At 41.0% G+C, this 16,985-nt stretch overlaps 1 protein-coding gene across 4 annotated transcripts in view; it reads left to right on the top strand.

Moving 5' to 3' along the window:
• The first annotated feature begins 1,338 nt into the window (after positions 1–1,338).
• The window catches only part of LOC115164548 (mitoferrin-1-like), a 29,599-nt gene continuing 13,952 nt past the window's right edge, over positions 1,339–16,985 (top strand). The window contains exon 1 of one of the 4 annotated variants that reach the window (XM_029717155.1): positions 1,339–1,732. In XM_029717155.1, the coding sequence (XP_029573015.1) occupies positions 1,577–1,732 (156 nt within the window). In that variant the 5' untranslated portion in view covers positions 1,339–1,576. The remainder of the gene's footprint in view (positions 1,733–16,985) is intronic. The other 3 variants (XM_029717158.1, XM_029717156.1, XM_029717157.1) reach the window with 3 other exon arrangements.

The raw sequence follows: 16,985 nt of genomic DNA, 5'->3' as shown, positions 1-16,985 counted from the left end.
TATGAAACTTGTATTTAATCAAATAAACAACTCTTTTTTTTTTTTTTTACCAAATTCAACAGTCTGATAGAGCCCCACAGTGGAGGTGTCATAATACACATACATCTTAGCGGTCAAACAGGGAAATGTTCCAGTCATTTTAAAATTAGGGCTGTGTTTCATGTAGGCTTACCCTGGCATGACATTTTGTTAACCATGTAAATCTCTCTTGGACAAGGTTACATTTATCAATACATTTGGCTCTATTTACTCTCAGATTCAAAAATTCTAATTAGCATTAAAGTAGACATCTTGCAAAACTACAATTCCCTGCAAGCTCCTACACGTCATCTCTAGCTGACACCTTTGCTAACAGGTATTGTGTCAATTTAAAACTTGCACAAGAAAGTTCACAGAATTGTCCATTTAAAGTAATGTAGAATACAGGCCAATATATTGATAACATTAACCTTGTCCTAGAGAGATTTACATGATTATCAAAACGTCACGCCAGGGTAAGCCTACACAAAACACAGCCCTTATTTTACTTGTATGGGAAAAATGAATGGTGGAAAAATGATTGGAACCATTTCCCTGTTTGACCGCCAGATTTTATGGTAATTATGGCTCATACTGTGGTACCCTATTGACCTCCATACAAAAACTCCTTTCTTGGAGGGAGACAGCTAGATTTTCTGCCGAGTTGGGCCTCTCTCTTCCTCTTTGGTTTAGCTAATGTTCCACTCCTTGTACTCCATGCTACCATCAGCCTTCAGCTAATGTTGAGGAGATTTTAAGTGCTTCCTCATGCCACATGCGGTATTCTAGTGGCATTGTCGGTTATTATTTAGTAAGGGTAAAAATTACCAAAATCACATAAAAATGTATTACTTTTGAAATAGACAAGGGATCAATGACCTTTGTGACGTTTTTGTGCTCATATTGGTCATTGAAAAGAACTGTCAGTACGCGGACTCGATTATGCTGAACTGCGGGGCACCGGGCAAGAGGGGGGGGGGAGGAGCGCCATCTCAAATCGAGCAGCAATCTGTGCTGCTCGGTCATTTTGTCAAGAAGGCAGCATGGTGCATAGTCCAAAAACATACATCTCTCTCTTTTCCATAAAGTAAATGTTTGAATTTTCTCAAAAAAAATCATTTGAAAGGTAGATAACGCGTTTTTATTTAAAGCAAACACTTTTGCATGGGAAACCCAGAATCATACTAATTGCTACACGTACTTAATTGCATCACTTTTGTTTTGAGCCGACTTCGCCGAATGCAATTAACTTTCAGCCGATGCAAAACATGCCTACACGGGCCCCCGGGGGAGATCAATCGAACACCCTAATTTTGGTAGTAGGGTATGCCTAGCGGGGCTACTTTCATTGGCTGTTGGTCCCGCCTCATTTTCGGTTTTCTGGATGTTCATTGCTCAAACTAGACAGCCATCGTGTTTACCGCCGACGTCATCTAGGCGCTGGAACTCGGTAATGATGTTGTGGTTATCCATGCCTCCCACTCAGTGCTTGTGTCTGAAGATCTCCTTTTGACCAGTCTGCCTCGCATGGAGTTGCGCGCTGACCGCAACCTTGGAGATGTCGGAGATTAAAGGTAAAGATGAGGAACCTTTGGAAGGCGACGGTGACTACGAAAGTTTACCACCTCATGCCTCATTGACAATCCACATGACAGCAGGAGCAGTGGCTGGAATCCTGGAGCACACGGTGATGTACCCAGTGGACTCTGTCAAGGTAGGCGGGCTAGCTACCCCATGAACCAAGTGATGGCTCAATAGCCCATTTCATTTCTTATCATTATGCATTTCTGCTTTCTAGCTCACCAACAAGCATAGGAGGAAATAACCTTACCAGATTTGCTTGTGTGAAAACTAGCTATTTGGCTAGCTAGCTGCTAACTAGCCAGCTAACTAACGTTATGAGACATGCAAGACACTGTTGCTAGCATATGTGAAATCCTCCCTGTCTCCCTGAAAATACTTACCCTGTTAACGAAACATGCAATTGAACGTTTCCAGTAAGCTATTCAGCCGCACACTTAGCTACAGTTGCTAGTTAGGTAACATATAACAGTTAGCTTGTTTGCTAAAACTTTCAAATCCAACAACCATCAAGTTCTGACGCTTGCACATGTTGCGATAGCTCTCTGACATTAACCACACAGTGCCCATTTGTTCAATGTAATTATTTATCGTACCCACAACCGACCTTATTAAACTAGTTGTCAGGCAATTGAGGCAAACAAGTGAAGGTCAAAAGCTGTCAAACGGGCTCAATTGTAGGTGGCTTTGGGGGAAAGGTGTTCCTAAAGGAACTGGACAACTGTAGTTAGTGGTCAATATTTTTTTCCATGTTAAATATACAAAACCAAGTGGTTTAGTTCTGGGCTGGACTAGTCAAAGCTGAAGGGCATGTAAGTAGCCTATAGTAAGACATACAAGTAATGAGTTGTGAACTTTGTCCCCTGCTATGCCCCCTCTCATTGCATACCGGTAGTTATTGTTTTCCAGCTCATTCAGTGAAGTTCATTCATACACGTTTATCTAAGTACATTGCTGGATAGCCCTGTGTACATAAACACTTGACTTGACACATCAACAGAATAAAGTTTGTGGCAAAAAAGGCATACAACTTTTTGTCTCATTCTAATGGTTTGATTAAGATAATCTGACATGGAGCCAAACTAGGTTGTGTGTCTATTCAACAGGCTCAACAAGCCATTGTCGCCACTTCCTCAGTAGCTGCCAGAATCTGGTGTTGGACCTTTCACGCTGTCCATCTTACAGCTCAAGGTTTAAGAGCCAGACTTGACATGTTTGATAAACACATTGCCACAGTGTTTCATTAACTCAGCTGCTATGAACTTCATTTTAATATATGAATAGATTACATTTCAGTAGATATTCTGTACCCCTTACTTTAAGTTGTCCACTGAAAGATTGCCTCTTCGTCACTAAGTCTGCGTTTAGATTAGGGGACGCAAAAACCGTCATATGTATCGGCGTAGCGGGACAAGAAAGCAATAAAGAGGGTGACAGCAAAAGCAAGCCAGCACGAGGGTATGCGCTGCTATGGTGATTTCAGTAAACAATGAGTGCAAATCAACATCTGTTAGAAAACAATGCTATGGCAAAATATGATGTATTCAAACGTTTGCGGCAATGTCCGTCTACTGTGGCGGCTGACAGCATTCACTGCCAGTCTCAATGGCATTTACCGTCATGCTCTCATTGAAAACAATGACATCGGGTTTGCCGTCTACCGTGAAGGTTAGGCCTAAAAGTTTAGTGACTACTGACAAGGAAAATAACCCTGACAACTAAGAAGCCGCTCATCACTTCAATTGTTTGTCATTGGGCTAGGCCAATTCAGTGGCTGCAGAAGACATTACTCATACTCTAGAAAAACATTATGAGAAGAAAGATGGTACCAGGGTGATTTCCCCACTTAGGAGACACAAGACACAGCAGAAATCTATTTACTGAATCTCTGTAAAATTAAGAAACAATAACTTAGTTGTTGATGTCCCTGTGATAAGGATTGCCAGTACAGGATAAACACAGGCTACATTAATTAATAAAACAATAACCCTTGTGCTTTTATGTAGGAGAAAGTTGCAGGGAGTTACCTATATGTTCCTACTTCTAGAAGTGTCGGGTGTTATCTTCATGTCCCAGCGTGGAAGTGTTTCGAATTATTCACTTGCAGAATAATGGTGTGCGCACTATCCCCCTCTTATACAAGCCGATTAGCAAACCGCTTGTGCCAGCCATGGGATGCACTCATCAAATGCATTTACACACATGCTATGAGCACAAATTTAGTCATGATTCTCCCCAATTTCGTGGAATCCAATTGGTAGTTACAGTCTTGTCCCATCGCTGCAACTCCCGTATGGACTCGGGAGAGGCGACGGTTGAGAGCCGTGCGTCCTCCGAAACACGACCCGCCAAGCTGCACTGCTTCTTGACACAATGCCCGCTTAACCCGGAAGCCAGCCGCACCAATGTGTCAGAGGAAACACCGTGCACCTGGAAACTGTGTCAGTGTGCATGCGCCCGGTCCGTCACAGGAGTCGCTAGAACGCAATGGGACAAGGACATCCAGGCCGGCCTAACCCTCCCCTATCCCAGACGACGCTGGGCCAATTGTGAGCTGCCTCATGGATCTCCTGGTCACGGCCGGCTGCGACACAGCCTGGATTCGAACCAGAATCTTGGCTGTGAATTTTTTTTTAACCCCTACAGTGTGTGAGGTTTCTCAGGCTTCTGAAGTTAGCTTGCTACTGATGAAGTCACTCCCTTCTGAACAAAGCAGCTGTGTCACACAGAAACAGGGATTCCCTGCCCCATGTCTAAACTGCAACCTCCATACATTGTCATGGAAGAGTGTCAAAGAACAGCATGTCTTATGCTTCCCATAAAGTCCAGATTAGTTTTGCTCCTTCCAGACCTGCTTTTCTCTCCTGCCCAAAACAAGCAGGATGAGCTGGTGTGGTTTTTCCACTCCAGTGCCAAATGGGTCCTTTTTTTCCCCTTGCCAGTAGGAAGGGTGAACATTATTTATTTTTTTACAAAAATATTTTGAAATAAAGAGTTAATCGAAAAAATGTGAGTTTCAGGTGGATGTATTGGACATAACTTTACAATTAGCCTAACCCTAGATCCTGGTAGCATATATTTACTAATCGTTTTATTACTGTGTGCCATCTCCAAAGGGTGGGTTTTATTACATTTTTTAATTGATCTACTTCTTGTTATGAAGTATGTCTTAAGCCTATCATGAATGCATTTCCTGGTGGTAAACTAAGATCGATGGCAGTAGAACAATGCAAACAAAGGACTCATTGTGTGTTATGCAGCAGATTTATTTTATTTATGTTATACAGTTGGCCTAAATATGAGTTATTACATTGTTGGAGATTTTACATTAGTTGCTTGTTGGACAAGGTGAGAAAATAAACCAAATGAAGTAAGGTCACCAAGTTTGAATATTAGACAATCAATAGGCTAGTTTCCTGGTTCTTTGGCACTGCACAGCCAGAAAGAGTAGCCATTTTAAATAGCCTGAAGCATTGTACTGTCACTGTGAGACCCGCCAATTGGGATAAAGCTAGCTCTGTTTTGTCAAGTGGACTCGTGTGTGCAGACAGAGGCAGTGTCTGTCCTGTCTGTCCTGTCTGTCCTGTCTGTCCTGTCTGTCTGTCCGTCCGTCTGTCTCAGGCTGAGCCTAGAGAATCAAAAAGTAAGATGTTTGACAGTACAGTCTCATTCTGTACACTTCCTTCACCACTTTGTGATTGCTCAATTTTGTATGTCTCACTTCATTAGTGCTTAAGAGGGAAGAGGACACTTTTACTAATCACTTAAAGTAGGCTCTGAAAGAGGATGTCCAACGTGTATCAGTATTACAGATCTGAGATCACAATAATCACTGATCTGGCTTTCAAGTCTCTTTAAAAAATATCCTTTTGGTAATTATTTTTTTTACCAGAACCATGCATAATGCACATTCACTAATAATGACTAATGCCTTGATCACACTGATAGTGTTATAGCGCAAGATAGTACACAGCATCATCTGGATATGTGTGCAGCAGAAGTTCAACATTCACCTTCTTCCACCATTTCCGTCAAGCCGTCTACGCGTACAGTTTGACAAATACGTTCGATAAATCGAACGTATGCGCCACACAGGACGCACTGCAACTGCCTCTGCAACGCAATGCTGCAAGGCAAACGCAGCGTTCCATTGGAAATGAATGTACTTCTGGTGTACCAAAATGCGATAATGCTGTCGGTGTGATCGAGGCGTAACTTCTTGTAGCAGGCATTATAGAAAATTAACACAGGTCTCATAAACAATCTCTCAAGCACAAGCCTATGTGCTAGTGAGTAGCAACATAGGCCCAATCTTTATATTTCAAGTTTAGCCAACTTGTATCTATTTGCTAGCGAACAGGGTAGAACAGTTGAATTGTTATGCACACACCCCTCTGTCCATCTCCAACTGTTTAAACAGCATGCTAGCCTGTCCACTTTGTTCAGATGTTGAAATCAAGGAGCCTACCCTTTTTCTCAAAATGAGAACAAGTTGCCAATTCCTTATCATTTTGTTTTATGCTTATTGCATTAAAACACGCACTTGACAGCCAATATAAGTCTTTGGCAAAAAATGCTGCTGGCCGTACATGGTACAACAAACTGAATTAATTTTCCAGAATCAATGTTCATTGATACCTCCCCTATTTTAGTAGTGTCTGCATGCAATTTGAGTTGAGACATAAAAAGTGTAACTTCTCTATTACAGTAAAATGTCTCAATGTGTTTCTGTGTCCATATGACTGATTCTGTTGGACCAAACCTCAAATGCGAATAGCGAGTTGTCAGAGTGGAGGAAGTGATCTTTGTTGTTGTGAGTGGCAGGGGGAGGGGCTTGATGTGTGTAATTGGAAGGTGCACCCAGCCTACAGTCATTGCACGAGGCACAGAAGGAGTGAAAGAGACAAGACCAGAAAGACATGAGAACAAGCGGACCTAAACGCTCATAAAACTGAAATAAAAAATACCTTGATTCTTACAGGCATTTGAAATATTGCGCAAAAACATTTGAATTCAAAACATCACCCAGCCTTACATCACAATCATTTTTATTTGCCAAGTACATTTATACACCGTGGTGGAAAAAGTACCCAATTGTCATACTTGAATAAAAGTAAAGATGCCTTCATAGAAATTGACTCAAATAAAAGTGAGTCACCCAGTAAAATACTACTTGAGTAAAAGTATTTGGTTTTAAATATACTTAAGTATCAAAAGTTAATGGAATTGCTAAAATGTACTTAAGTATCAAAAGCAAAACCATTTCTTTTTTATTTACGGATAGACAGGGGCACACTCCAACACTCAGACATAATTTGCAAACTAAGCATGTGTGTTTGAGTCCGTCAGATCAGAGGCCGTACGAGGTGTTCTCTTGATAAGTGCATGAATTGGACCAATTTCCTGTACTGCTAAGCATTCAAAATGTAACGAGTACTTTTGGGTGTCAGGGAAAATGTGAGTAAAAAGTACATTTATTTTCTTTAGCAATGTAGTAAAGTAAAAGTTGCCAAAAATATAAATAGTAATGTACATAAACATCCCACTTAGTATTACTTTAAAGTATTTTTACTTAAGTACTTTACACCACTGTATAAATATACACAGAATTTGCCTTAGTGAGAAGATACTGGCTAGTGTTTTGACTTCGATACCAGGTTTAGTATCACAATACTCGATACCGTCACGATACTCAATACCAAAACTATATAAAAACAATACCACAAAAAAAATACGTATTTAGCAAAAGTCACAGAATAGCACTTGATCCAGACAGATATAAACTCAGCTACTGCGCTGTAAAATCATTGGGCATCTGAGTTCAATATCATTGCATTTGAACATAATTTACATAATCTTAAGACAGCCATGTAGGCATTGAGTCAATTGTACAATTTTTATATATATATATATATTTTTTTTTAAACTAATCTAACTACAAAACAATGGTAATCATTTATTTGAATGGTAAATCTCTATTGATAAACTGGGTAAATCAAAATGTAGCCTAAGTCTATTCACAATACAGGTCAATGCATATTATTCAATAGGAGTGTGTGTGAATGAGTTATTGAGCATGTTTTGGCTGATTTCATGGGGATACCGACGAGAAACAATGCCTTCCATTTAGGACTTATGTTCTCTTAGCAGCTGCTAACATATTTTATTTGTACTGATTTTAAAAACATTTGCATAGAAGAAGCAATCTGTTTTCTAAAAGTGTGTGCGGTGTCTTTTAAGAAATGAATGACTTAATTGCCAGTTTGGTCACATGCATTGGCATACTGTTATGTTCAGCTGGTAACTGTTTTCTTTCATTCATTAGTCTGGTGGTCAAACCAAGAGTGTTAAAACAGTCTGGACAAACTTCCTTTCTCCCTTTCTCCCTTTCTCCCTTTCTCCCTTTCTCCCTTTCTCCCTTTCTCCCTTTCTCCCTTTCTCCCTTTCTCCCTTTCTCCCTTTCTCCCTTTCTTCCTTTCTTCCTTTCTCCCTTTCTTCCTTCCTTCCTTCCTTCCTTCCTTCCTTCCTTCCTTCCTCCCTTTCTCCCTTTCTCCCTTTCTCCCTTTCTCCCTTTCTCCCTTTCTCCCTTTCTCCCTTTCTCCCTTTCTCCCTTTCTCCCTTTCTCCCTTTCTCCCTTTCTCCCTTTCTCCCTTTCTCCCTTTCTCCCTTCCTTCCTTCCTTTCTCCCTTCCTTTCTCCCTTCCTTTCTCCCTTCCTTTCTCCCTTCCTTTCTCCCTTTCTCCCTTTCTCCCTTTCTCCTTTCTCCCTTTCTTCCTTTCTCCCTTTCTTCCTTTCTCCCTTTCTTCCTTTCTTCCTTTCTCCCTTTCTCCCTTTCTCCCTTTCTCCCTTTCTCCCTTTCTCCCTTTCTCCCTTTCTCCCTTTCTCCCTTTCTCCCTTTCTCCCTTTCTCCCTTTCTCCCTTTCTCCCCTTCCTTCCTTCCTTTCTCCCTTCCTTTCTCCCTTTCTCCCTTTCTCCCTTTCTTCCTTCCTTTCTCCCTTTCTCCCTTTCTTCCTTTCTTCCTTTCTCCTTTCCTTTTCTTCCTTTCTTCCCTTTCTCCCTTTTCTTCCTTTCTCCCTTTCTCCCTTTCTTCCTTTCTCCTTTCTCCCTTTCTTCCTTTCTTCCTTTCTCCCTTTCTTCCTTTCTTCCTTTCTTCCTTTCTTCCCTTTCTTCCTTTCTCCCTTTCTTCCTTTCTCCCTTTCTTCCTTCTCCTTTCTCCCTTTCTTTCTCCCTTTCTTCCCTTTCTCCCTTTCTTCCTTTCTCCCTTTCTTCCTTTCTCCCTTTCTCCCTTTCTTCCTTTCTCCCTTTCTCCCTTTCTTCCTTTCTCCCTTTCTTCCTTTCTCCCTTCCTTTCTCCCTTTCTTTCTCCCTTCCTTTCTCCCTTCCTTTCTTTATTTCTTTATTTCTCTCTTTCTTTAACACTACAGTTAATGTCAGCTCTCCCAGAACTTACTGACACCTCCAATGAGCCCTGTCTCTTTCCATTTACTGTAACCAGCATCCTTACCAACTGAGCACCGACCGATACCGGACGTGCATGGACGTTGAAATTTGGTCCGGCCACTTGCCTTGATGGTAAAAAAGACGGACCGGACTGGACCAAATCTGAACTTATCATTGATGAATGTTTCACAAGTTTGGACAGAACAGTGAGTAGAGTACAGTCAATACATTACATTGAAGAAAGTAAAGTACAGTGTCCTGTGCTGTGCTGTATTGTACTATGCTCTGATGTCCAAACTTGTGAAACATGAGGAGTATGACCATATCCATAATTATGCATTTCTGTGAAGTACAGATCAGGGACCCATGATGTAATTCCATTGCCACTTCCTTTACTGTACTTCAATAGCCTAACTAGATTTTTTTCAAAATCAGTGTGCCATGTCGTAGCTGAAACTCTGTTCTTTCTGCAGACATCTTTGAATCTTAATTCTGAGCAGATATTGACTAGTTTTTAAAACAAGAAGTGGTTCTCAGCATTGACAGAAGGGTTGCATAAAAACCATAATTCTGTTCCCAGTTTGCACAGTTCTTCCACTAAATTAGTTTATGTTCATTATTCAGTTGAAATTGTTAACAGTAGACCTTGTGCATAGAGTTGTATGGATTGTTAAACTTTGAAATCAATGATTTTTGTTTGGCATACATTTTTAAAGTAAAAAAATAAAGAGTGAAAGTATAATTTCGTTACCGTGGAATTTCCCTCAGGGTCTCCACTGGCAGATGGAGTCCGATACATTCAGCTTGGGTAAATTTGTACTCTAGCTGGTCCGGAATGATTGTGTTGAAGGCTGAGCTAAAGTCCTCAAACAATATCCTTACATATGTCCTTGGGTTGTTGAGGTAGTGAAGGCCCATGTCGGCGTTGTCCACAACAATGTTTTATATAGACTTTTCCCCCAACCTAAATATGATGGACTGCCTGTGAATTCTGAAACATTTTAGGGCAGGCTACTCTCCCAAAAAATATTACAGTACTTACAGTAGTTAGTTCTTTTTCTCGTGTGCTTTTGTTCTACTTGACTTTTTTGTTGATAGCACTACTGATATTCATTACTGCATTATTGGGAACGAGCAAGCAAAGGCATTTCACTTGTGCATGTGACAATAAAAACTTGAAACTTGATGCAAAGGCCTACTTCAATGTAAAAGATCAACTATTTAATTTTGACTGTATACCAGTATTATAAACCGCCCAGCCTATGATATTGCAAAACCTGAAATACATACAGCTTATCTATTTACTAGGCTAATAGGTCCAATTAAATGAGAGATGCCCATTGTCATTTGTTGTATGGCTCCGACGGGAATATGAACCCATCACGGCCAGAAAAGGTGAGGAATATATTCTGCAGTGGTTATGAATCAAAAATAAATAGGAAAAAGATTCCTATGTCTAATTATCCAATTTTTATGTGTAATTATTTTAGATTTTACAAAGAATAATTAAAAAACATGAGCTGGCGCACACCCAGAGAAGATTATTTAGTGTAGAGGTGCTGACTAATGGTGAATAAACTGTAAGCTATAAAAACAAAGTCACACACTCCATGTATAAACTCCCAGTGATTTGAAGTCATTTCAACCCATGCTTCCTGAAGCACCTCCCACAAGTTGGATTGATTTGATGGGCACTTCTTACGTACCATACAGTCAAGCTGATCCCACAGGAGCTCAATAGGGTTGCGATCCGGTGACTGTGCTGGCCACTCCATTAGACAGAATACCAGCTGACTGCATCTTACCTAAATAGTTATTGCGTAGTTTGGAGCTGTACTTTGGGTCATTGGCCTGTTGTAGGAAGGCCAGCATCCCGGAGTCGCCTCTTCACTGTTGACGTTGCGACTGGTGTTTTGCCGGTACTATTTAATTAAGCTGCCAGTTGAGGACTTGAGGCGTCTGTTTCTCAAACTAGACACTAATGTACTTGTCCTCTTGCTCAGTTGTGCACCAGGGCTTCCCAATCCTCTTTCTATTCTGGTTAGAGCCAGTTTGCGTTGTTCAGTGAATGGAGTAGTACACAGCGTTGTTCGAGATCTTCAGTTTCTTGGCAATTTCTCGCATGGAATAGCCTTCATTTCTCAGAACAAGAATAGACTGAAGAATTTCAGAATCAAGTTTATTTGTTTCTGGCCTGTAATCGAACCCACAAATGCTGATGCTCCAGATACTCAACTAGTCTAAAGGCCGGTTTTATTGCTTCTTTAATCAGAACATTTTTCAGCTGTGCTAACATAATTGCAAAAGGGTTTTCTAATGATCAATTAGCTAATCCAAGTTTATCATTTTAAAAAGGCTAACACAACGTGCCATTGGAACACAGGAGTGATGGTTGCTGATAATGGGCCTCTGTACGCCTATGTAGATATTCCATAAAAAATCTGCTGTTTCCAGCTACAATAGTCATTTACAACATTAACAATGTCTACACTGTATTTCTGATCAATTTGATGTTATTTTAATTTATTTGCAGCAATTAGACCATGAAGGCCAGTCTCCTCTGAATAGTGGATGTTGAGATTAGAGGGCGACCGATTTGATTTTCTTTTTTTTTTTTTTTTCAACACGATACCGATTTATTGGAGGACCAAAAGATGCCGTGTGTATGTATGTATGTGTGTGTATATATATATAATATTTATTTATTTATTTATTTTTTGATTTTTTTATAAAAAAAAAAAAAATATTTGTTAGAATGACAATACTGAATGAACAATGAACCCTTTTATTTTAACTTAATATAATACATAAAAAAAATCTATTTAGTCTCAAATAAATAATTAAACATGTTCAATTTGGTTTAAATAATGCAAAAACAGTGTTGGAGAAGAAAGTAAAAGTGCAATATGTGCCAAGTAAAAAAGCTAACGTTTTGAGTTCCTGGCTCAGAACATGAGAACATATAAAAGCTGGTGGTTCATTATTCCCAGTTAAGTAGTTTTATAGGGACGGCAGGTAGCCTAGTGGTTAGAGCATTGGACTAGTAACCAAAAGGTTGCAAGATCGAATCCCTGAGCTGACGAGGTAAAAAATATGTAATTCTGAACAAGGCAGTTAACCCACTGTTCTTAGGCCGTCATTGAAAATAAGAATCTGTTCTTAACTTGCCTAGTTAAATAAAGGTAAAAATAAAATAAATAAAAATAGGAATTATGACGCATCAGCTATTCCTATACCATTTGTATTCCATATACCTTTGATTATTGGATGTTCTTATAGGCACTTTAGTATTGCCAGCCTAATCTCGGGAGTTGATAGGCTTGAAGTCATAAACAGGGCTGTGCCTCAAGCACTGCAAAGAGCTGCTCGCAAACACAGTAAAGTGCTGTTTGAATGAATGCTTATGAGCCTGTTGCTGCCTTCCACCGCTCAGTCAGACTGCTCTATCAAATATCAAATCATAGACGTAATTACAATAAACACACAGAAATACGAGCTTGAAGAATATGGTCAAATCCGGAAATGATCATTTCGAAAACAAAACATTTATTCTTTCAGTGAAATACGGAACCATTCCGTATTTTGTCGAACGGGTGGCAACCCTAAGTCTAAATATTGCTGTTACATTGCATAACCTTCAATGTTATTTCATAATTATGTAAAATTCTGGAGAATGAATTACAGTCTTTGTTAGGAAGAAACACAGTTCGCAACGAGCCAGGCGGCCCAAACTGTTGCATATACCCTGACTCTGCTGGCACTGAACGCAAGAGAAGTGAGACAATTTCCCTAGTTAGTATTGCCTGCTAACATGCATTTATTAAAACTAAATATGCAGGTTTAAAAATATATACTTCTGTGTATTGATTTTAAGAAAGGAATTGATGTTTATGGTTAGGTACACTTGTGCAACGATTGTGCTTTTTTTCCCGCAAATGCGCTTTTGTTATCATCACCGTTTGGCGAAGTTGAATTAGGCTGTGATTCGATGATAAATTAACATGCACCGCATTGATTATATGCCACGCAGGACAAGCTAGTTAACTACACATGGTTGATGATATTACTAGGTTAACTAGTGACTATCTGAAGATTGATTTTTTTATAAGGTAAGTTTAATGCTAGCTAGCAACTTACCTTGGCTCATTGCAGCCACAATGTCCTTTTGACACTGCACTCGTGTAACAGGTGGTCAGCTAGCCATGCCGTTTCCTCGTGGATTGTAATGTAATCGGCGTCCAAAAAGGCTGATTACCGATTGTTTTGAAAACTTGAAATCGGCCCTAATTAATCAATCGGTCGACCTCTAGTTGAGATGTCTGTTACTTGAATTCTGTGAAGCATTTATTTGGGCTGCATTTTCTGAGGCTGGTAACTCTAATGAATTTATCCTCTGTAACAGAGGTAACTCTGGGTCTTCCTTTCCTGGGGCAGTCCTCATGAGAGACAGTTTCATCATAGCTCTTGATGGTTTTGCCACTGCACGTGGAGAAGCTTTCAAAGTTCTTGAAATTTTCCGGATTGACGGATCGTCATGTTTTAAAGTAATGACGGACTGTCCTTTCTCTTTGCTTATTTGAGCTGTTCTTGCCATAATATGGACTTAGCCCTTTTTGGTATAAGAACCACCCCTATGTGAACCACCCCTACCTTGTCACCACACTACTGATTTGGCTCAAACGCATTAAGAAGGAAATTCCACACACAAGGCACACCTGTTAATTGAAATGCATTTTTAAATGTAACCTTTATTTAACTAGGCAAGTCGGTTAAGAACAAATTCTTATTTACAATGACGGCCTACAGGGGAACAGTGGGTTAACTGCCTTGTTCAGGGGCAGAACGACAGGGTTTTACCTTGTCAGCTCGGGGATTCGATCCAGCAACCTTTTGGTTACTTGCCCAACACTCTAACCACTAGGCTACCTGCTGCATTCCAGGTGACTACCTCCATGAAGCTGGTTGAGAGAATGCCAAGAGTGTGCAAAGCTGTCATCAAAGCAAGGGGTGGCTACTTTGAAGAATCTCAAATATAAAGTATATTTTGATTTGTTTGACACTTATTTTTTTGGTTACTACATGATTCCATGTGTTATTTCATAGTTGTGATGTCTTCACTATTATTCTACAATGTAGACAATAGTAAAAATAAAGAAAAACCCTTGAATGAGTAGGTGTCAACTTTTGACTGGTACTGTACATAAACGCATATCTTTTTAAAATGTATTTTTCTTAATTTTTCCGCTAACCCTACCACCCCCTTTAAATGGATTAAACTAATGAACAACAACATTTAGGCTTCTACTTCCAGATTATACATACTATATACATTTTACGGACACAATCTATTTCATATTTTGTTTGTTTTTAGTCCTGTCCTTCGTCTCCCATCTATTTCTGATGTCCATCCAGTTTGATTTCTATTTGCCATATATTTTTAACTGTGCTGATTTCACAAAAGTTCTGAACCTATATACGTTTTACAGACACAGAATATTTAACACTTGAATTGCAAACTCTGCTAAACAAGAGCTCTAAATATCTCATTCACCATGCAGACTGATGATAGGAAAAAGTTTGCGTGGAGGTGAGCACATTCTCTCTGGTGCACGCACATTTTGGGGTATATTATGTATGTACGCACAGTTTATCAATGAGGTCCCAGGGGCTCAAAGGATTTCTTGATGACCGAGGTGAGCGCTACAGGTCTGTCGTCATTCAGGCTGGTCACCTTTTTGTTTCTTCGGGACGGGGATGATGGTGGAGGATTTGAAGAAGTCCGGTACAGTGCATAGTTCCAGAGATTTCTGTCAGTGAAAACAGGGGAAAGCTGGTCAGCGCAGTGCTTTAGTGTAGCTGAAGAGATATGGTCTGAGCCTACAGCCTTCTTGCTGTTTTGCCTCTTTATAGAGCTTGTTCACTTCCTGTTCTGTGGTGACGAGGGGGAGGGTAGCCTGGGGTGGGAGGGAGGGGGGAGGTTAGTGTGTAAATCGATGGGTTGTGGGGTAGGGGGTTTTCAGGGAAGTTAGTCCTGAAGGTGTTGTCAGTTGAGGGTTAAGATGGCTGAAAATACTATTGATTCAGAACAACTGTAGTGCTCATTCAGCTGGTTTGGCAGTAGTGGGTCGTAGAGGAGCAGTGCAGACTTATTGATATCACGAAGAGACCATGAAGCTGTCCTGTGTGGTGGTTTATCTCTAGAGCTAAATAGATGGAATTACTTGGAATAGGAGGCTGAGATAATAGGGAGGTAAACTATAGACATGCAGTTGGCCTATTGCTGGTAAGTAAGGGACAAATCTTAACTCGCTCAAGGATTAGGTTTACTTTATTAAATAGTGAGCCACTTTTTTATTTTATTTTTATTTCACCTTTATTTAACCAGGTAGGCAAGTTGAGAACAAGTTCTCATTTACAACTGCGACCAGGCCAAGATAAAGCAAAGCAGCTCGAAACATATAACAACAGAGTTACACATGGAGTAAAACAAACATGCAGTCAATAATACAGTAGAAAAATAAGTCTACATACAATGTGAGCAAATGAGGTGAGATAAGGGAGGTTAAGGCAATAAATAGGCCATGGTGGCGAAGTAAATACAATATAGCAATTAAAACACTGGAATGGTAGATTTGACAGTAGATGAGTGTGCCAAGTAGAAATACTGGGGTGCAAAGGAGCAAAATAAATACAGTAGGGGAAGAGGTAGTTGTTTGGGCTATTTATAGATGGGCTATGTGCAGGGATCTGTGAGCTGCTCTGACAGCTGGTGCTTAAAGCTAGTGAGGGAGATAAGTGTTTCCAGTTTCAGAGATTTTTGTAGTTCGTTCCAGCCATTGGCAGCAGAGAACTGGAAGGAGAGGTGGCCAAAGGAGGTGGTCCACTTAAGAAAGAACAAGATGGCGCCGACAGTAGGGTTGCACATTTTGGGGAAACTTTCCGTGAAAATTAAGGGAATATATGGGAATTAACAGAAATATATTACATTTACATTTAAGTCATTTAGCAGACGCTCTTATCCAGAGCGACTTACAAATTGGTGCATTCACCTTATGATATCCAGTGGAACAACCACTTTACAATAGTGCATCTAAATCTTTTAAGGGGGGGGGGGTTAGAAGGATTACTTTATCCTATCCCAGGTATTCCTTAAAGAGGTGGGGTTTCAGGTGTCTCCGGAAGGTGGTGATTGACTCCGCTGTCCTGGCGTCGTGAGGGAGCTTGTTCCACCATTGGGGTGCCAGAGCAGCGAACAGTTTGGACTGGGCTGAGCGGGAACCGTGCTTCCTCAGAGGTAGGGGGGCCAGCAGGCCAGAGGTGGATGAACGCAGTGCCCTTGTTTGGGTGTAGGGCCTGATCAGAGCCTGAAGGTACGGAGGTGCCGTTCCCCTCACAGCTCCGTAGGCAAGCACCATGGTCTTGTAGCGGATGCGAGCTTCAACTGGAAGCCAGTGGAGAGAGCGGAGGAGCGGGGTGACGTGAGAGAACTTGGGAAGGTTGAACACCAGACGGGCTGCGGCGTTCTGGATGAGTTATAGGGGTTTAATGGCACAGGCAGGGAGCCCAGCCAACAGCGAGTTGCAGTAATCCAGACGGGAGATGACAAGTGCCTGGATTAGGACCTGCGTCGCTTCCTGTGTGAGGCAGGGTCGTACTCTGCGAATGTTGTAGAGCATGAACCTACAGGATCGGGTCACCGCCTTGATGTTAGTGGAGAACGACAGGGTGTTGTCCAGGATCACGCCAAGGTTCTTAGCACTCTGGGAGGAGGACACAAGGGAGTTGTCAACCGTGATGGCGAGATCATGGAACGGGCAGTCCTTCCCCGGGAGGAAGAGCAGCTCCGTCTTGCCGAGGTTCAGCTTGAGGTGGTGATCCGTCATCCACACTGATATGTCTGCGAGACATGCAGAGATGCGATTCGCCGCCTGGTTATCAGAAGGGGGAA

Source organism: Salmo trutta, chromosome 27 (assembly GCF_901001165.1).
Source record: "Salmo trutta chromosome 27, fSalTru1.1, whole genome shotgun sequence".
In the NCBI taxonomy this organism is placed as follows: Eukaryota; Metazoa; Chordata; class Actinopteri; order Salmoniformes; family Salmonidae; genus Salmo; species Salmo trutta.
This window is presented reverse-complemented; position numbering and strand designations above follow the sequence as displayed.